The sequence below is a fragment of the Clarias gariepinus genome, chromosome 23 (genome assembly GCF_024256425.1).
Source record: "Clarias gariepinus isolate MV-2021 ecotype Netherlands chromosome 23, CGAR_prim_01v2, whole genome shotgun sequence".
Lineage (NCBI taxonomy): Eukaryota > Metazoa > Chordata > Actinopteri > Siluriformes > Clariidae > Clarias > Clarias gariepinus.
In genome coordinates this window covers 10,831,384-10,853,709 of record NC_071122.1, presented here as the reverse complement: position 1 = coordinate 10,853,709, position 22,326 = coordinate 10,831,384, and the positions used below count along the sequence as shown (strand labels likewise).

Genomic DNA, 22,326 nt, shown 5'->3' with positions numbered 1-22,326 from the left:
CGCTGCTTACTTTCTACTGACCTGAATTCTGTAGCCTGCAATCAGCTGTGTTAGATCATCGAAAGCTCCAGACAGTGACAGCTCAGATACACAGTTCATTGCTTCTGATTTATGTTCCTGTTGCTGAACATTACTCCCTCACTCCATACCGCAGTGACTCTGCTGTAATAGTATCATCCATTTCCGTGTGTGGATGCTGACATGGTAATGTAGTGCTTTCTGTGCATAGGGCGAATGCTGCTGAATGACTCGAAGAAGGGCCCTCCACACGTGCATTACCGACGCCCGTACGGATGCGCCGTGCTTGCCATGAGCGATGTGCTGCACACCATATCAGAGCTAAAGGAGGAGAAAGATTTCGTGCTCAAAGTTTACACGTGAGTGTCTCTTAAATTCGTGGTTGATGCTACACTGGACCCATGAAGAGAGGAAATGTGCATAAATTTGCATACATTTGCATACATATCTTTTTGTTTTTGAAATTGTGACAATATAAATATCAAACCATTACAGGTATTTGTTTGCATGTGCAACCATCTCATTATCAAAAACCTAGGTAAGCTCTGCAAAGCTGGCACACACGGTGCCTCAGTTTATGTGACATGATATATACAGTAGATACAGTACTGTGCAAAAGCACCAAATTATATACTGTACCAATTTTGTTATATATGTTTATCATGTCTGCATTATTATGTACAAAATCAGTCAGAATATATATATTCTGTACCAATTTTGGTATATATGTTTATTAAGTTACATTTTTCCATATATAACTTAAAAATTAACTTAATAAATAAATAACATTACAGGAGAATACTGTATATACATAACTGTAAAGAAAAATATATAACCCAGCAACTATTTTACTTATAGTACTGTGCAAAAGTCTTGGGCACATACAAAAATATGGCATAAGCAAAAGATGCTTTTGAAAACATTTATGCATAAAAGAAACTTCTATAAAGAGCAATAAAGAGTAATACAATAAACAGTCAATATTTGGAGTGAAAACTCATTGCTTAAAATCAGGAGGATTAGACACAGATTTTTGCAGTTTTATAAGAAAACAGCTGTTAGGTTTTACAAAGCATGCTGTAGAATATGAGTTCTTCTGGTAACTTTGTCACACTCGCTCCTTTCTATTTACATTTAGCAGACACTCTTATCCAGAGCGACTTACATTTTTATCTCATTATACATCTGAGCAGTTGAGGGTTAAGGGCCTTGCTCAAGGGCCCAACAGCGGCAACTTGGTGGTTGTGGGGTTTGAACCTGGGATCTTCCGAACCGTAATCCAATGCCTTAACCACTGAGCTACCCCTGGCCCACATTATTACTATTTCTTATGCAAATCCCAGGAGTGTTCCATCTGAAAAATGGTCTATTTTATACTATATATTTTTTTCTTTACAGCCATGCATATATTCTCTTGTAATGTTATTTATTAATTTTTAAGTTATATATAGAATAATGTAACTTAATAAACATATATACCTAAATTGGTACAGAATATATATATATATATATATATATATATATATATATATATATATATATATATACACACACACACACACACACACACACACACACACACACATACTGTGTATATGAATTTTAGGCTTAAGAAAAATAAACTAACTAGGTCACTGGTTCCCAAACACTAGACTGTGACCCACAGGTGTGTCACATAAGATTTTATTTGGGTCACCATTGTCACAATTTATTTCTGTTTTTCTGCAAAGTCCTGCTTTAAGTGAACGCTCATTGTATATATACTAATGGTTAGAACATAATATTTTTAATCAAAGAGGATTTTTATCAAGAAAATGATGCCAAATCTTTATATTGTTAGACACAACAAACACCAAATCAGATGATTTTTTTTTCTTTTATGTTTTTTTTTGGTACCAACTAAATCATCCTAAATAAATGATATAATACTTGCAAATACTTCCAGAGATTAATCACAGTAATAATTATTCTATAAATTAAACTGAATGATTAAACAAGAGTTTTTTTTCTGCTATGAAGGCATATGATTTTCCATCAGATATTCATCTTGTTTTGCTTTTAACAAAAACATGCTTTTGTCTTTTTTTGGTTTTGTTGTATGCATATTTACTAATTAATTTTATTGTATGCTATATTAGTTTTTAATAATAATATTATTATTATTATTATTATTATTATTATTATTATCATTGTTGTTGTTGTTGTTGTTATTTTGTGCACTGACTCAGGCTTTCTTGTTGTCTGGGGAATAAGCTGAAATAGTTAAGGAGGGGGGGAAAAGGAGGAGAACCGTACAATACACAGGAAATCTTGTGATAGACTAGCAATCACTTTGACATGTAATCATGTGGTGTCAAAGCCCTGAGCTCATGTTTCTGAAGAAGAAAGGGGGAAAAAACGTGGTGAAATATAGAATTGAATCTTGAGTAGCATGTGAGCTACTGTATATGAGAAAAAAAGAAGGTGTATGAGGTAGAAAACAAATGGTGTAGATGCTCCAATGCATGAAGAATATCTCTAAGCATTTATTGTCTAATCTGATAAACTTAAGCTACAACGTATCCCCTGAAGGTATTTCCGGTGCATAAGTTGGACGAGAAAATCACAGCTAATGTATACAACTCTGGCGGTCACATCTTGTTAGCTTCTCTGATTGAATTATCTTGCCATACCGAGTTAAGTCATTTCCAGCCACCATTCTGGACATGAAGTGTCAGATGCGATCATTTTCAGAAATAGAACCCTCGAACTTTCCAATCACTGATGCCCCTTCAACCCTTTCATACCCTTCATGTGCATTATCGCTGTTGTAGTGGCACAATTAGGACTGGAGACCCGACGTGTCAAGCTCATTAGGCTGTTTTGGAAGCCTGCGATTGCGAGCTTGAGGCTGTCTGACAGTGGCTATACTCTCTGGCATGCGAGCAATGACCCCTCCCCTTTGTGTGCACTTACTGTAGATGCAGGAATGAGAAAGAGAATCACGATAAAAGATGTAGAGACGTGGTAGAGCACAGTAGATCATTGTAAAAAGGATTTTGTGCGTATGGTTAATATTTATTGTGGATGCATAATCCTTTGCTTGTAAATAAAAAAAGTAGGCACTTTATATTGTTGCCTGATGTGTGAAATCTGAGCATTCATTGATTGCATCATGGGACTCTGGACTATATGTGCATCTGTGTATGCATGAAAAAGACTGAAAGGGGGTGTATGAGTCGGTCAGAGATATCTGAGTGAAGAAGTTATGCAGAGACACCTAGTGGTGTAAGTGAGAAAAAAGCTTGATGCTTGATCAGTCAAGTTCCTTTAAGGGTCGCTCCTGCATTCTTACTACTTTCATATCCCCATCCATAACCTTTTTTGCTTTATATGTTCTTTATCTGGCGACTATTGCCATAAATAGTGTGTCTACCTAATTTAATGCAAACATGTAAAAGATTGCAAACAAGGATTGTCTTCCATTTATAACAGTGACAGTGCCTTTGCATGTTCTTGTACTGTAAGTGCGTAAAGGAGTCCTGACCCAGTTTCTGTAGGTGACAGGCTCTTTTCACCTCTGATGCTCATCTAGTCCTCACAACGACAACTTTCCAGATGGACTCAGTTTGAGATCCTGCAAAACCCCAGACCTGGCACTAATGCCACTATCACAGGCCAGTCAGCATGAAAATCCCTTGGCACCCATGCTGCCATGCTTGGCGAGTCTTCATTACTTGCTAGTCCTTACATTATGCCTATTACTTGTACGGTAATTGTAAGCTATATAAACAGGATGCATGAAAGCTTAGGTGGCCACACTTTACAAACATGATAAGAATAAAAACATCTCCGAATATAGACCTTGTCAAAGTATGAGGCAGATGGATGACAACAGCAGAAGACCACATTGAATTCCAGTCATGTCAGCCAAGAACAGGATTTTGAGAATACAGAGGGCATCCAACTGGACAGTCAACACTGATTCATAAAAATCTGATGAATCTCCATTTCTGCTCCATCCTGCAGATGGAAGTGTGAGAATTTGACCCCAAGAGCATCAATCTATGGTCACAACCTGCCCTGTATCAGTAGTTCTAAATAGTGGTTATGAAATGGAAAGGTATTTCTTGTACAAATGGGATCCCATAATATTATTAATAAAAACAGTTAATTATGGCTGAGTGATCTGATAAAAAGAGGGCATTCTACAATTAGTGACATACTGTAGAGTATAACAACACTGGGATATTTAACTATATGTAGCTATCACTGTGCATTGAAGATATTCTAACAATCGTTAAATACGCTGTTAACTACGAGAAATACGCTAAAACCTGTTAGTCACCAGCATGGGTGAGAGTAGGTCAGCATGGTCTGCAGTACTGGAAAAGACGGAGAGCAGCTGCTTGCCAAAACCCACATTCAAACACATTCAAACCAGTAATCTGATAACATTATGTCTACTTAACAACACCTTTTCTTCTTAGTAATTGCTTAGTAAAAGTCAATGTTTACGGATACTGCGAAGCTACTGTAAGCTTCAAACACAAGCTAAGTAACCCTGGTATCTCAACAGAAGTTCTGCCAGTCGTGAAAGGATATGTGTTGGCTGGGCAAAATAACTGTTTAAATAAACAAACAAATTATTATCTGTTAAGAATAAATGGTGTTTATAGAATTGCTGTTGTATAAAAACAAGGTTGTGCAGTTGTACTAAATATCAGCATGGCTGTGATATCTTCAGCACTTACAGTAACTGACCATCAGACCTGTCTATGTGTTGCTGTTAACAATGTGCTGTTAACAATATGTAGCATGAACTAAAACAGGTTTATAAGGGTATATGCCACTATTCATGCATGTACATTGAACATTGAACATTGTTTTAAGTTTTCCAGAAAAAATAGCAAAGTAAGTACCCTGTAAGTTCTATGATAGTAAAAAAAAAAGTAGTTGCTTTCACTAAGATTTTAAATGTGCAATTTTGACCAGAACAGAACAAAAGACTTGGGTAGAAAGTTTTCCTTTCTATGAATTTCAATAGCTTCATTGTGCTTCCTGACTTGGTTTCCAGTGTAAAGTGCAGTAGATTGCCTCCTGATGCCAAAAGTTAATGATAGCTTTATTATCTTGGCTTGCACCCCTGCCTCTCTACACAAAACCTGAACTTGTAAGTGCTTGCATTGCATGAATTACATAATAGTCTTAATGTCAGATGGAACTCATTTAAATGAAAAATGATGCATGAAACATTTATTGTTCTGTGGTTTTAAAGTTTTAAAGTTCTGAAGTGCTTGAGACTGCAATTTTGTTTAACACCAGAATAGAAGACACAGATTGTCTTAAACGTCCCAGATTTTTTTTTCTATTTCTTTAACAAGTTAACACAGGTCTCAAAGGTCTCCCAAAGTGTGTCTGTTAATGGTCCAGCTGAAATAGCCCTCAGAAGCTGGTTTTATGAGGTCACATTTAGGGAATTGAACAGCTTGTTTAAGCCCTGGCCAGTACAAAAATAGAAGAAAAACAAGCAGAAAATGTTTTTTCCTCTTTCACACACTAGAGACCTATTTGTACTGTATGTCTGAAAATATCTAAACTTTTTGTGATTGTTGTGTTTCACCTGAAGTAGTCTGGAATTGTTTTGAGCCCCTGCTGGTTGTTAGATGAATTACAGTTACAATAAATCCAGAGAGAGACTTCTTTTCTTAAATGAGTTGACTATAAAGAAAAAGAGACAAATAATACATTTATTCAGCTGTTTCTCTGGGAGCTAAGCATATTCTGGGCCAGAAAAAATGGAATGTTAAAATACCTAAAATAAAAAATGTACAAGATACATAAAATGGTCATATTACGAAGCACAGTTTGCAAAGGAATACTCTGTACCATGGTACTGTTTATAATATTAATATTTTTGACAGTACCATGGTACTTATTTGCTATTATAGTAGATGTTCCACTCTTTGGTACATGGGTCTACCCTGTATTGTATCATGGTATTGTGGAACATACAGTCACCTAAAGGATTATTAGGAACACCTGTTCAATTACTCATTAATGCAATTATCTAATCAACCAATCACATGGCAGTTGCTTCAATGCATTTAGGGGTGTGGTCCTGGTCAAGACAATCTCCTGAACTTCAAACTGAACGTCAGAATGGGAAAGAAAGGTGATTTAAGCAATTTTAAGCGTGGCCTGGTTGTTGGTGCCAGACGGGCCGGTCTGAGTATTTCACAATCTGCTCAGTTACTGGGATTTTCACACACAACCATTTCTAGGGTTTACAAAGAATGGTGTGAAAAGGGAAAAACATCCAGTTTGCGGTAGTCCTGTGGGCGAAAATGCCTTGTTGATGCTTGAGGTCAGAGGAGAATGGGCCGACTGATTCAAGCTGATAGAAGAGCAACTTTGACTGAAATAACCACTCCTTACAACTGTGGTATGCAGCAAAGCGAAGCCACAACACGCAGAACCTTTAGGCGGATGGGCTACAACAGCAGAAGACCCCACCGGGTACCACTCATCTCCACTACAAATAGGAAAAAAAGGCTACAATTTGCACGAGCTCACTAAAATTGGACAGTTGAAGACTGGAAAAATGTTGCCTGGTCTGATGAGTCTCGATTTCTGTTGAGACATTCAAATGTTAGAGTCAGAATTTGGCATAAACAGAATGAGAACATGGATCCATCATGCCTTGTTACCACTGTGCAGGCTGGTGGTGGTGGTGTAATGGTTTGGGGAATGTTTTCGTGGCACACTTTTGGCCCCTTAGTGCCAATTGGGCATCATTTAAATGCCACGGGCTACCTGAGCATTGTTTCTGACCATGTCCATCCCTTTATCACCACCATGTACCCATCCTCTGATGGCTACTTTCAGCAGGATAATGCATCATGTCACAAAGCTCAAATCATTTCAAATTTGTTTCTTGAACATGACAATGAGTTCACTGTACTAAAATGGCCCCCACAGTCACCAGATCTCAACCCAATAGAGCATCTTTGGGATGTGGTGGAACGGGAGCTTCGTACCCTGGATGTGCATCTCTCAAATCTCCATCAACTGAAAGATGCTATCCTATCGATATCAATATGGACCAACATTTCTAAAGAAGGCTTTCAGCACCTTGTTGATTCAATGCCACGTAGAATTAAGGCAGTTCTGAAAGCGAAAGGGGGTCAAACACTGTATTAGTATGGTGTTCCTAATAATTCTTTAGGTGAGTGTATACTGATGTACCAGGATACTGTCAAAATGTGTTATACTGTACATGTTTATGTACAATAATAGTAATTTAAAAAGTTTTTTAGGGGTCACCACAGTGGATTATCCAGTCCGCACAACAATTTGGCACAGGTTTTATGCTGGATGCACTTCCTGACGTAACCCTCCCATTTTATCCGGGCTTGAGACCGGCACTGCATCCAGTGGCTAAGGGGTTTGGCCACCAGCCGCATGGCAGGCGAAACACCTACCACTAAGCCACTATGTAACAGCTATTAAATGCTATAATGCATATTACCAGTCAATAGTTTGGACAGCCCTTGTTTTTTCATGTTTTTTTTTCTAATTTCAATTTGTTTCTACATTGTTAAACAATACTGAAGGCATCCAAAAAATATATGTATAATCTCATTTAAACAGTACTTAAATGTTATGTAAAGCTTTCATAATGGCTCTAATCTGAAGTGCTCTAAATTGGAGATTTTGTAGATGGCTGGTAACTCTAAACGAACTTTTCGTCTTTTTATGGTAAGTTTCCATAATTAATTAATTTCCCTTATTTAATGTTAGTTTTGAAGATCTGTTTTTATTAATTTTTTATTATTGTCAGTATTGCTTTTGTTATGGACATCATTTGATGCTAATAGGCCCGATTTCAGCCCCATTTAAAATTAATTAGTTTATCAGAAGGACAACCATCAGCAATTCACCAATCAGGCCTATATGAGTGGGAAGACGGTAGCCACTACTTAGTAAAAGGCACATGGCAGCCCGTCTGGAGTTTGCCAAAAGGCACCTAAAGGACTCTCAGACCATGAGAAACAAAATTCTCATGTCTGATGAGACTCTCTGGCCACTCTACCATATAGGCTTGATTGGCGGATTGCTGCAGAGATGGTTTTTCTTCTGGAAGGTTCTCCTCTTCCCACAGAGGACCTCTGGAGCTCTAACAGAGTGACCATTAGGTTCTTGGTCACCTCCCTGACTAAGGCCTTTCCCCCCCGATCGCTCAGTTTAGATGGCCGGCCAGCTCTAGGAAGAGAGAAGGTGGTTTCGAACTTCTTTCACTTACGGATGATGAAGGCCACTGTGCTCATTGGGACCTTCAAAGCAGCAGAAATTTTTCTGTAACCTTCCCCAGATTTGTGCCTCGAGACAATCCTGTCTCAGAGGTCTACAGACAATTCCTTTGAGTTCATGCTTGGTTTGTGCTCTGACATGAACTGTCAACTGTGGGACCTTATATAGACAGGTGTGTGCCTTTCCAAATCATGTCCAATCAATTGAATTTACCACAGGTGGACTCCAATTAAGCTACAGAAACATCTCAAGAATGATCAGGGGAAACATGATGCGGCTGAGCTCAATTTTGAGCTTAATGGCAAAGGCTGTGAATACTTACAGTATGTACATGTGCTTCCTCAATTTTTTTTTATTTCAATACATTTGCAAAAATCTCAACTTCTTTCATGTTTTTATTATGGGGTGTTGTGTGTAGAATTCTAAATTTAGTCCATTTTAGAATAAGGCTGTGACATAACAAAATGTGGAAAAAGTGATGCGGTGTGAATACTTTCCGGATGCACTGTACATCACTAGGTTGAGTGTTTTGTCTGTTACAAGACTACAGTACAACTCACTCTTTCCTCTGTCTGCATTACCATTTTTATCTTTATAATATATTTACTACCTTTTTCATTTTTCCTGCAGATGTAACAATGAGAATGAGTGGTACCAGATTCATGAGAACATCATCCGCAAGTCCAGCACCAAATACACTGCACCCAGCACCAACTATGGTATGTTTTTTTATGGAGGCATAAGAAATGTCAATAATCATAGTGTTACGGTATGTTTAATCAATGTTTAGTTTCTCAGTAAAGTCCCTATGTTTAGCCTCTGGGTTCTAATCGATTGAATAAGCTAATGAGTTGGGTCAGGTGTGTTAAACAAGGTGAAATGCTAAACTCTGCAGCATTGGGGACTGGAATTTGTTTTAAGCTTTCAAGCTTAAGTGGCCCAACATTGTCTGGAAATGGCATACTATGCATTGATGTCTTTCAATACACACTACAGCTACCATATGTAACAAAAAAAAAAAAAAAAAAAAAAGTAAATAAAGGGCTGGCCGATAAAAAGATAAGATATTGTGATTTATTTTCTATACCGGCACCTAAGAATATTTATATAACTCAAATATAATTGCTATAGAAGCACAGGGAGCTTCTACTTAGGTTTTCCTCTGACAGTCCAAAGAGATGTTTGTGATCACGCCCTCAGAAAGGTTGGCACCCCATCCAATGTGTGCCCCACCATGTGCCCTAAATTTACTGGGTTACACTCCAGGCTCACCTTCAGCCCTAACACAGGAGCTTTCAAGTCAAATTGGGACAGTTGATGAACTTTCTCGTGAATAAAGTCATTAACCCGATTGACATTTATAGAAGACTTTAAGCACAGTGTTGTGATGAGACACTTAGCCGCAGTAAAACATTTCAGTGGTGCACCCGAAATGGCTCTGAGGCCCTGCAGTAATTCCCATGAAAATTCAGCGAGTAGAACGAATGATCCTTGAAAATTCAACAGATAGCTTGTTACCAATTTGTTAAAGGGATGCATCTGTCTGTGAACTGTGCACACAAGCTTTCACCAACATCACTTGCATGTTACAAGAACTTTGCTGGGAATTGTTGCCACATCCCCTGTCCTCCAAGCCATGTTTGGGCCATTAAGGAGTCCCTGAGGGGCCAGGTAGTCTAATCATTTCTCCTGTGTGCTAAGATGATGGTAGACTTGATGGTAGACAAGCACGAGTGAAACACTGGGTTAAGTGCATTAGTGTAGCAGGGGATTATATAGAGAAATAAAGGGAGGTTTTACCCCTTATAACTGTCTTATCTTATTTTGCACAATCAGAAGTCCCATTTTGGCTTGAACTCTACTTGTAATTGTGCTATTCTATAAAAGGACTAAAGCACTCTGCGGTATGCTGTTATTGGAAAATAATCAACTATAGGGTAACAATTTTAATTCTCTGCGCATCACAACACACCTTTGTTGATCTGTTTATTTAAAAGTACACTCCACAGTGCTTCATTCCATGGTTAACAGTAAACCACTGTGTAAAGAATATAATATCTTTTTCTATTCTAAATAAGACTATATAATATTATTTATCTTGTTAAATTACTGTCTCTTATTATCTAACCTTTCACCGCAGACAACTTCCTAAACATTTACTCCTGCATTTCTTCCTAAAGTGGCAAATGTGTCTAGAATTAGGGGTTTAACTTTAAATGTGTGTCAGGGATCTAGAGAATAGCAGTGACCATATTTCACTAGTATGTCATCATCCTCAACTACAACTTTTTGAAGACTGTAAAATGGTTGAAGCTGAAAAGGGAGCTTTGATGACTCAGTGTTTCTTCTGCTCTAGTAGAGAATCAAGAGAGTAAAGCATTCGGAATCAAAAGTGACAAAATATTTTATAACCTCTTTAAATACATACCGGAGGCGCTGTCATATTAGAAATGTTGCTTTATGATGAAGGTACATCATCATACACCCAGAAATATTTGCTACAGCTCTGATACATTTATATGCAGATTTAGTGACAAGAGAATAACAATAATAATAATAATAATAATAATAATAATAATCATAATAAACATCATGATCATCATCATCATTATCATAATAATAATAATAATAATAATAAAAGCACAGGATGAAGCAAGTTCAACAAAGCTTTCCAATATATTATAACACTATGGAGCTTGCGTTAGGTTCATTTCATGGTTAATTGTAATAAATAGCTAGTTGGCTAGAAACACACTTAGCATATAAATATACAGCTCTCCAAACAACCAAAGGATTAAGAACAATACATTCTTTTTTTGTGACTTTTTATTAATGTAAAAAATAAGGGACAGCAGGGTGTAAGATGATACAACACCATGCAAAACATGATTTAATAAGACTGCAATTTAATCCAAAATTAATGTTCAGTTCACTAAGACTGTAATAGCACCCTAAATCTTATCTAAACTTTGCATAAGGCTTAAATCAAAGTTTAAAAGAACCGACAGAGTTCTTAAAAACTTTAGAACAGAAAAAACAGTTGAACCTTTATTGTTTATATGAGCTTGTGTCAAAATAAGTAAATGGTTTAAAAGGCATTAATCTCACAGATACGCTATTAGATACCCAGATAAAAAAAACCCTGCTTTATACAAGTTTAGTTACAGTGGAACCTTGGATTTCGAGTAACGCAGTTTGCAAGTGTTCCGCAAGACAAGCGGACCCCTGCTGGGTCTTAGTGCGCGTCTCTTACTGCTATAATCAACATCCGTGCATGCGTGTACTGTTACCTATAACACTATGACCACATGTGTGCGCGTAAAACACATTTTATTTTGTGTCTGTATTCGTGTGTGTACAGTGTGCGTGTTAAGCAAAAGCAAGTCTCATTGTGTACGCACGTGTGTGTGAAAAGAGTGGAGGAAGGGTAACTGTGTGAGACAAGAAGGGGAAGAGGGAAAGGGCTCATTACTTTAGCTTCACACACACACATGCCTCCGCGCACAAACGGAAACACTTATCTGTCAGGATTTATCTTTCCTTTTTTTTAAGGTTGGGTGCCGGTTAATTTGTTTTATTTTTACTTTATATTTTGTGTTATTTTTATCAATTAATTTTTTACGCTGTGGACGAATTATTTGAGTTTTCATTATTTCTTATGGGAAAATTCAATTTGGTTTATACAAGCCCGCTTTTGGAACGAATTATGCTCGTAATCCAAGGTTCCACTGTACTTAAAAAATATTTAAAAACTTAAACTATTTTATTTCTCTGAGGTCAAATACAGTTTCTTGAAAATGTATAAAAATGTCTGTGACACGAAATTTAGCGTGGACTTAATTAAGTTTAGGTGTTTTAATATAAGTAGTATTTTATAATGAATGGACTCTGACATACTTATCAGTGGTGACAGGATCATTGGAACCCAAGTATTATTTGTGCTTGTGTTTGGTCTGATCCCACAGAAGAACCGATGTAGCACAAATCACAAAAAATTCAATGCTGGCCATGAAATAAAGGCACCAGAACACCCCAAACTTCACAGCCTGCCACAAGGGCCTGTTATGCATGTACCAGACACCGCAGCACACCCCTAAAGGTGTTTGCCCGAGGGTTCGGAGCTGCCAAAGGAGAATCTACACAATACTAAGCATAATGTTTTTTTTGCAATGTTGTGACTGACTGTTGTATGAAGAGAAAATTATTTAACTCCAAATCAGTATAGTACAGTACTTTTACATAAAATATATTACTGTAAGATCTAAATTGGGGAAATTGGGTATAGATGAGTGTTGCAGTTTTAATAAAGGATGTTTGCAGTTTCCATCACAACCACAGACATTCGAGGAGTACCACTCTGCCAGCCAAGTGGCTTGTAATTTTGTGTAGAAATACACTTTTGCTTAGACATAATGGATTCCAAAAAATCTGTTTCCACTATCCATTATTTCAACTTTTACACCTCAGACAAGCGTAGAAGCTGATCTGCCATATTTAGACATATAGGGTTTGTATTATCCATTCATGCACAGTAATTAACCTTGCACTGTCGCCTTGCACCTCCAGGGTCCGGGTTCGATTGCTGACCAGGCTCGATTCCCGACTCTGTGTGCATGGAGTTTGTATGTGTTCTCCGTGCTTGGTGGGTTTCCTCCGGGTACTCCGGTTTCCTCCCACAGTCCAAAGATATGCAGGTTAGGCTAATTGGTGTTCCCAAATTGCCCGTAGTGTGTGTACTGTATGTGTGTGTGTGCCCTGCAAAAGAATTGGCACCCTGTCCAGGGTGTACCCTGCCTCGTGCCCTAAGCCTCCTGGGATAGGCTTCAGGTCGCCGTGAACCTGAATACAGGATAAAACAGTATAGAAGATGAGTGAGTGAGTAAGTGAATAATTAACCTCACTTTAGACAGGTTTGTTTAATAAATGAGTTTACTGCCAGGCAATTAATTTAACCTGCAGCATTTAATTCAATGTTGGCCTTAAGCAGGAAAGCAGTTACTCTTCATTGAATGTTTGGTAGGTTTTTACGTATTTTTGTATATCTAGATACGACAGAAAATCTTGCTTAAAATAAATAACTAAAAGAATTTGGCAGATGTGCCACAGAAATACATTTTATATGCACTTTTCAAAAATATCCTTTCATTAAACAAGCTAAACTCCATGAATACAAATGAGTGCAAAATTACCAATACATTTAGCTCGGGCTCGGTTGTTTCTAAAAGTGCACAATTCTAATTATTCAGTGCTCTCATAAAGCTGGTGCTAAGGTCCTGTGGAGCGAAACCAAACTCTGCATCTCAGCATCTCTCAATGTGTTGGTGAGCAACCATTAGCTCATAGTTGTCTAGAAACTCTGCGAAATGTTTAAAAGTTTTAAACCTGTGCAGTTTGATTACCCTAAGCTTTTAGTGCTTTTAAACTTGGATAATGGACCAAGCCTAGGGTTTGTAAATGAATCATGTGCTCTTCAGCTCCCTTTGGAGATTCAGCTCCCATCTCATTTTCACATTTGTTGTGTCTCACAGATACATTGTGTTTAATCTAACACCCTGAATATTTAACACTTAAGAGTTGCCACACTAGCATGGAGTTATTCTGAAAAAAAAGGGAGCCATGGTATTTTGTCTTCTTGTCCTGTCTTTTTGTGTATTTTTGCCATTGGTGAAACAGTTTGAATTTAAAGTTCAAGGGGCATGCTTCTTAATATCAAGAGCCGTACTGTGTATAAGGTGTGATGCACTGTCCGGCCAAATAAGCCACTATTTCTGAATGGTCAAATTATTGAACTATTAATTAATAAACTAAGGAGATTTGAAATTACTGGAACTGGGTTAAGAACGCTATCTGGCAATAAAAGTAAGTCAGCTGGTGACCTGAATGTACTGAATGACCAGATTATCCCATCAATGTAGTTTTTATCCCCGACAGCACTCAAATTGTGAAAGAGTTGTTCTGAGAGTTATGAGGAATCGTTTTCACACATGAACTGACCACAAAGTGTGTGATGTAACTAAAGCTAAATGTGATTAAATTAAATTTTTAAGTGTGGGACGTACTTAATACACCATCTTGTCAATTTAAATAAGAAGAGATAGAAACACCTACTGTAATATAAGGTTAGACCACAGACCTGCACATGCTTTCTCTTTTCTTTTTTCTTCAGTTGTAAAGCAACTGAACTGTTACAGTATGCTCTTATGTGTGATTACGGTACTTATTTCTTTTCCTGCTCAAGCCTCTCACCCCGGTATGTTCTTTTGATCTAAGATTTGAGACTTTCCCCAGCACCAGGGAAAGCCTGGTTAACCTTAAACCTTTCTCCATTTCTCCCCTTCTCTGTATGTGTGCAGGACTGATCATCTCCCTGCAGCTTCTCCGGGGAGAGACAGAACAGATCCGTAGGGAGAATCCTATGATCTTTAACCGTGGTGTCGCCATCACACGCAAACTTGGGTTCCCAGATGTCATCATGCCAGGTAAGACCTCTGATGTGGCATGTCTGAACGGCTAAGTAGAGTGCAAGGAGGTTACATTGGTCGATTCGTCCTTTTGCCCTTTTTGATACCTAAGTTTAAAATAAAAAAATATATGTGTATTCTTCTAACATGGATAGGGCTACAGTATGTAATCATCTGGTGCAACAGGAAAGCATTCACTTCATCATTCGGAGATTGAGTTTAAATCGGAATGATGCCACATTTAAAAAAAAAAAAATGCTTTGTGATCTAATGTGTCTTGGACAAAGTGCTTGGTAGGCTTCAACCTTCCGGTATTTGTATCATGTCCTGTATCTGTAGCAGTACTATAGTGATGAGTAAGAATTGGACAAGACTAAATTAGAAAGACAATCATACACACAAGAGCACCAAAAAATTAGACATTCATGCAATACAATAAACTACAAGGGAGCATCAATGCAATTTGCTTTTTCCACATTGTCTCTCCCTTAAACACATTATTTAAATTATTCCATTCTTTTAACATTTTATAACTATTTTAAAACTACAATGAATGAGAGACAGCTTTTAATTTATAAGATTTTAGTTGAGATCACTGTTGGGCCCTTAAACCTCAACTGCTTATATATAATGAGATAAAATTGTAACTCTGGATAAGGCCGTCTGCCAAATGCCGTAATGCAAATGTATTTGTGATTACTGTATAATAAATGCTATATCTTACTTAGTAGAGTAGGTAGTTACTCATTTATATGTTAGGTCTAAACACGTGATAGTCTTCAGCCCTCCCGACTGAGTGGTAGTAGTAGCCTTAATGTTGGAGCCCCCTAGTGGCAGGGAGGAATTGGACATTACTAAATTAGGGAGAAAATCGGGGAAAGAGAGTGATTTACTTTGGATGTGCACTCTATTCCGGACCCGGTGTTTAAATGGAGATGGACCATTAAAAAGCGCAATCCCTGTGACTCAGCAGCCAGCCCTGAGAAGACACATATACTATTATTAAGTCTAACTTTATTTATACCATTGTATACTTCAAGATCTGTGACTCACAACATTTGGAGTTATGGCACACACACACACACACACACACACACACACACATCCTGCTACAAATCCCCAGATTGAAAAAACTCCATCTGACAGGAAATCACTATACGCTGATTGGACCAAGGCACTCTTCTACCAATTGTGGGGTCTTTTCCCTTAAAATGGATATGAATTTAAATGGATATGTGTTTCTCCCAATCTATATTCTAGTCAGCACTGTCAATTATGCATGCCCGTCTGAAAAATCTCAATTTCAATCTCAATTTGAGCTATAAACACCTGCATTTATATTTCTTATCTTTAGCTTGAAAGACATAATTTATAATCACAGCCAAGGCATCAAGTTAAAAGGTCAATAAGTCAGTAATGCCTGGAGGAACCATAAACCAGGCACCATGTACTATTTATGTGTGCATTTCTAATAGGGGCTTAAATTTAATTACCTTATATATTATGGTATATGCAAGATTTGTGTTTTTTGAGAATATGGCCAAACGTATGTTTACACATGACCATCACCCCCATATGCTGGCCTTCCCTAAACTGTTCCAAAGATTTAAGCACACAATTGTAATTATTTTAAGAATTCTCCACTTTGAGAATTTTGCTTACTAAACTTAAAGCCCCAGTCTGACGAGTAATCTCGTAGAGAGCGATTCGGGTAATTGAAAATGGTCATTCTGCTGTGAGTGTATGGATTTGACAAAATCTTTGACTAACAGGACAAGGAGTTTTTGTCAAATTTACAGCAAGAATGAGAAATATCCACTGATCTTAAGAATGCAGAGCGCTGGTAGGGAAACAAGGAGAGGTGAGGTTTTTTCCACGTGAGGCCCGTGAATACGAGGAGAGCTTGGGAAGAGCATCAAGAGTGAAGCATGAGAGAATGACACTAGCGCCGTATGTGCCAGCTGCCCCAGACTGATCACTTCAACTCTCTCCAGGATTACTTGCAGTAGATCACTCCCAAATGCTTTCCTCATTTTTTGCAATCTCACCAGGACTTCCATCAAGTAGAAAACACATTCTTGCTGAACTTGTAGGACTTCTACTTGATTACCTCTCAATCTCCTCAGTTACTCCTCAATCTCACCGTCACTGCCCTGTGTCCATGACATCTGACAGAGCCAGGTGAGCCCCATGACTCAGCCAGGACTCATCAGGAGAGAGTCTCTGAGAGCCAGGAAACTGTTACAAAAGTTTTTTTTTTCCCCATGAAAAGTCTACAGAAAGAATTTATAATAGTCCAATAATTTTGTAGATTGAAGAGAAGTTTGGGAAGTTTAATGAGAAAACTATGAGAGCCCAGGACTTCAAGGACATATACCATACAAAGTGTACAAAGCGAGCATCATGAAGACATGGGTTGCCAATATTGGACTGAAAGAACTCAAGTGGCCTGCACTGAGTGCTTATCTCAACCCCACTGAGCACTTTTGAGATGAATGGGATACAAACTGTGCCAGTCCTCTTTGCTGGACTTCAGGACCTCGTCTCAATAATGCTCTTGTGTCTAAATGAACAGATTCCCACATCCACACTTCACAATCTAGTAGAAAGCTTTCTCAGAAGAGTGAAAGTTTTTATAACAACCAAGAGGTGAAATCTGTAATAGACTGTTCAACAAGAACATACAGGGTCTGTCTGAAAAATGTCCAGCCATTGTTAATGTAACGAGAACAGTTGGGACAACATTGATGCAACCTGGTAGCCAAGCAGAGTGGACTGTATCCAGAAGAACACTTGAGAATGTTAAATGTGTGTATGGTTGCAATCAACAAAGATTCCGAACAGACCTTGTATAGGTGAGCCTGGTTAAGGGCCCGCGTACCTTTTGTAATATATTGTACTCTGTGTTTCCAAGTTATGGTTCTGTTCTGACTTGAAGTAACTCATGACAAACAGTATTAAAGTGCACAGTTAGTCTGCCATTAGAGTGATGCTTTTATAATTAATTTGGCATAATGGCTTTTCAGTGTTTGTGTTTACACAGCCTGACTCAAGAAAGATTGCAGTCATAGTAAATGACTAAAGTTAAAGTAGAAGAGTAATTCAGTAGTCTGAATAATTAGCCAGGATTAAGCCTGAACTAGAATAAAATTATAGCATGATTAATAGTCTAATATCAAAGTTTTTTAGCATAGCCTAAACTAGTGTTTAGTATACTTTATGTGCCAATAGATATACAGCTGGGAGCTACATTAAAACAAAAAACAAAAAAACAACAACACCACCATAAAGTGCATAATTAAGGTGTCGGGCTGTCAGAAGAGATTTGATTTAATGATGGTTCTGGAGTCTAATACCTTGCTCCAAAACCTGTCAAGATCTGGTGACCATGAAAAGCATAAAATTTCATCATTTAATTTATATCATTTTCTCTCTCTTTAAACCATTCAGTAATACTTAATGCCTTGAGGTTGAGGGAGGGGTCTTCCCTCATTCTTTAAGAGACCACCCCCATGAAGGGTTGAAATGTACAGTATCAGTCAGCTAAATTTTATAATTGGTGTTTAGGGAAACCATGCCAGCAAAATGTTTAGACAGTTGATAAAAGACAGAAGACATTAGAGTCCATATGATAATATTTCTTTTAAAATACTTTAACATGCATTGAAAAACACAATGGAAATTTATTTGCTTTATCTGGAGAGACCAACATTGTAACTGTATAGTTTTAAAATTGTATAAGTAATGTAAAAGTCTTATTATTTGACTTTCTAATATATTTACCACTGAGGATGCTAATCCAACATAGCTAGCTATTTTTTGCTGATAAAATTTGCCAGCTATCTCAGACAATCAATATGGCTCAATCTGTCGATCCACCTTGCTAGCTACCTTAGGTTAATCTGAGTTGTTTTAAAATAGGTTTAAAATAAGTTTACGTTTTATATAACATAGCTAGCAATTCTTTGTACAGAACACTTCCTTCTAACCTGCCTCTTTCAAAGGTTGATCTGCGTTCACATGTATTTATGACTGAATCGCCACTATAAAGTCTAATATCTAATTCAAATAAATCTTTTAAACCCCAAGAAATGCCACAACACATAAAGTGATGTTTTGTTACAAGAAAGCACTTTCAACTGACTCATCTTTATGGATTTTTCTTTCCTTTTCTTAAATCATATTTGTGTGTTTCTCTCCTTTCGCATTGCCAATTCTACTCTCTCGGTGTCCTTTAAGAAATGAAGATAGATGATTGTAAGTGTGATGCACAAGCTTAAGTTTGTCTCTGCTGCTTTGACAAATATTAATTTATTAACAGTAGTGCAGTTTTCTCATCTAATGTTCACTTTATGTGTTCTTAACTCTATTTTCACATCTAACCCTGACCCTGTTTGCTGTTAGAGCTTAAATCAGTGGCATAGTTTAAATTTTAAAATGAGAACTAACATAAAAGCAAATTAGGAGCATTTCAGACTTGGCGTATAATGAACAAAAGGGTGGGGCCTAAGGGTGGGGCATGCACTTTAAAAAAAAATCTACAATGGAATGGAATTCCCAAGGTAGATTATTTTCAATAACAGCACACCCTAAAGTACTTTAATATTTTAGAAATTTGCCTATTACACCATTTTTATTTAAAAGGTAGCATGTTATCTATCTATATATTTAATTGCCTTGAACCTTATACTGTAATCACTTGTGTCTTAGCAGCTTTACTCAGTTACTCACTTGCCTCCCCGCTTTCTCAGTGTTAAAGCTTATAAAACAAAAACAAAATGTATTACCGAGAAACCACAAAGCCTCTCATCCTAATGATTTTTTAAAACTTAATGTTACAGCTTTACTGTATATGTGACTGACACTGAAGATCCTTTTAAACCGTCAAATAATTGCTGGCAAAAATAAAAATTGTCCTCTTACACAGTACTTCTCACTTGCATCAGTGCGACCTGGCACAGAGACGATCAGCCTATCGCAGAACTGAGGTGTTATTGGAGACCAGGTTGCTTTGATAGCAGCCTTTAGCTCATCCGTTTGACAGTGTCCTGCAAGTCCTGCAGGAAAAGTGAATCAGTATAACCATAAAACCTGTCAGCAGACCAAAGCATGAAGTCCTGTAAAATCTCCAGGTGTATAATATTATTATATAATAATATCTACTGTATGTGAATTCACTTGATTGGAAACAACCATATAACTAATTTCATGCCCTAATCAGGCAATAATATGGCGGAGGTGCAGTGGAATAATATACAGTATATCACATCAATTATCAGAATAAGGAAAACATGTTCCCTCTGTGACTTTAGTGTGGCATTTAGTTGGCGCCAGATGGTTTGGTTTGACTATATCCTCTCAATTTTTCATGGCAATGACTTCAAAAGATGATTTATTCTTCAGCAACATCCCAAAGGTGGTCTAGTAGATTCTTAGCTGGTAACTTGGCATTTAAAGAACTTTTTAAACTTATTGTCAAAAACCCAATATCATTATTAGCAGATGAATAAGTTAGCCAGCAACAGTACAAATAGATCTCTTAAAGTCACATGATACATAATCAAACAACAATTTGGGAATCTCCAATCTCTCTTGACTTACTGTACAGGTGCCTAAGGTCTCTGCACATGCACGGTTTGGTCTTAAATCAGGTCTGATGTTAATTTAAAGAACTTTGTAAGCATATAGGTGATTATGGATAAAGTGTGCCTAGAAAACATTCCCAATATCGTTCCACCACTTCCAGCAACTAGGACTGTTGACACAAGGCTGGTTGGGTTCATGGATTCATTCTGTTGGCAACAAATTCTGACCCTACCATCCGTCTCTCTGCAAAAATCCACAGGAGATTCACCAGACTAGGTTAAATGTTTTTTCAGACTGTGTCCAACGTAAGTGACTCAGGGCCCTCTGCAACCCTAACTTTCTGTTCTTGGTTGACAGAAGTGGATGCCGTCTGCTGTTGTAGACTCTGCATCAAGGTGCATCAGCTGAATATAATCTGGCTGTTCATTGTTAAACTCTTTCATCAAAAAGGCATTTCCATTCACAGAATTGTCCTATATCACACCATTCATAATTCTCGAAACTGTCTTACACCAATTCATGCAACGGAACACATGTTTTCTTCTTTCTGATGGGAGTGCTGAAATGTTCTCTGCTAGCTGGAACTATGCTGTTAGTTTTGTAAGTTGTGGCCCCTCTGTAAATTCCCTTTTTTTGTGTGCAGGACATCCCATAGATGTTAGATCTGAATGAGATCTGGGTAATTTGGAGGAAAGGCCAACAACCTGAATTATTTGGTCCTTAAACCATTCCCGAACATTTTTGTAGACTGACAGCGCACAATAATCTCCTGAAAGGCCCATAATCATTAGGGAATGCCATTGCCATAAAGGGTGTACTTGGTCAGAAACAATGTTTAGGTAGGTGCATGTCAAAGTAAAATGAACAAGATGGACATAAGATATAAGGCAGTTGTGGAGTTCCATGTAACCATGTCGAAGTTTCCCAGATATTAACAGTACACTTGCCAATTTTTACTGCATTTAACACATCAACTTTAAGAACAGACCATTCATTTGCTGTCTGACATATCCCACTCCTTGATAAATGCTCGGTGAGATAATCAGTGACATCTCTTAGTGTTTGTTTTATGTTATAATCAGTGTATTTTGTTAAATTATTAATTGATTTAAGTAGCTTTACTTTGATGCATAAATATTTGAAATATTTACTGAAATATAGAAACTTATTTACTGTAAATTTGTTTGGCTACACCATGGTTGGATGGTTTGACCAGTAAATGCATGCCATTGAAGAGAAAGGAGATCCATTTTAAAAGATATTTGCTGTTTAGTTATGTTTTCCCCAATGCTGGGATATTTATCTTCATTATCTTTTATTTTGATTCAGTGGAATTGGTGAGGTGAGTGAAAGACATCGCCAAACTGTCTGAGCAGAAACCCTTGTATGGATCTGATAGACCAGAATAGCACGGAACCAGTGAAGGAAAGATTCTAATACAGTACAAAGCATTTCGAAATGGAGCATCTTACACACTGAGAGAGAGACAGATAGAGAGAGAGCTAGTCTGTGTCTCCCAGATAAAATTTTTATCATAAGCCATTCTTCTGTCGGATGGAATTTTTTTGTCACCACTTAGTGTTTTCCATGACCCCTCGCCCTTCCCCAGTCATTTTGCTCTTAACCTACATTGCATGTGTTCCATCTCTGTTTTTCTTTTATCTTTATTACAACTATCGTTTATTAGATAAAAACCAATACGTCCCATACACCTGAAGACATAGCATGTGGAATTTGTTTGGTGGAAACCCCCCATGATTACAGCTTTGCACAGCAGTATTAGGCGGCAAGTGTTTTGGTTGTTGGATTCAGCAGTGTAGTTGTGACTGATGTGTTCTCTACAGACAAAACAACAGGTGGTGCCTTACGATCTGTTGAAAAAAGCTTTGGTGGTTCCTGTTTTTACACATTACTTCTGCAGATATGGATGGCTCCTTTATTGGGATATAGCTGTAAATGCTAGGTGATA

General features: G+C 37.5%; 1 protein-coding gene across 1 annotated transcript in view; it reads left to right on the top strand.

The window, feature by feature from the left end:
* The window catches only part of dock3 (dedicator of cytokinesis 3), a 271,714-nt gene that overhangs the window by 194,953 nt on the left and 54,435 nt on the right, over positions 1-22,326 (top strand). Inside the window, exons 12-14 of the mRNA XM_053483930.1 lie at positions 230-377; positions 8,941-9,029; positions 14,664-14,789. Of these exons, the coding sequence (XP_053339905.1) occupies positions 230-377; positions 8,941-9,029; positions 14,664-14,789 (363 nt within the window). The remainder of the gene's footprint in view (positions 1-229; positions 378-8,940; positions 9,030-14,663; positions 14,790-22,326) is intronic.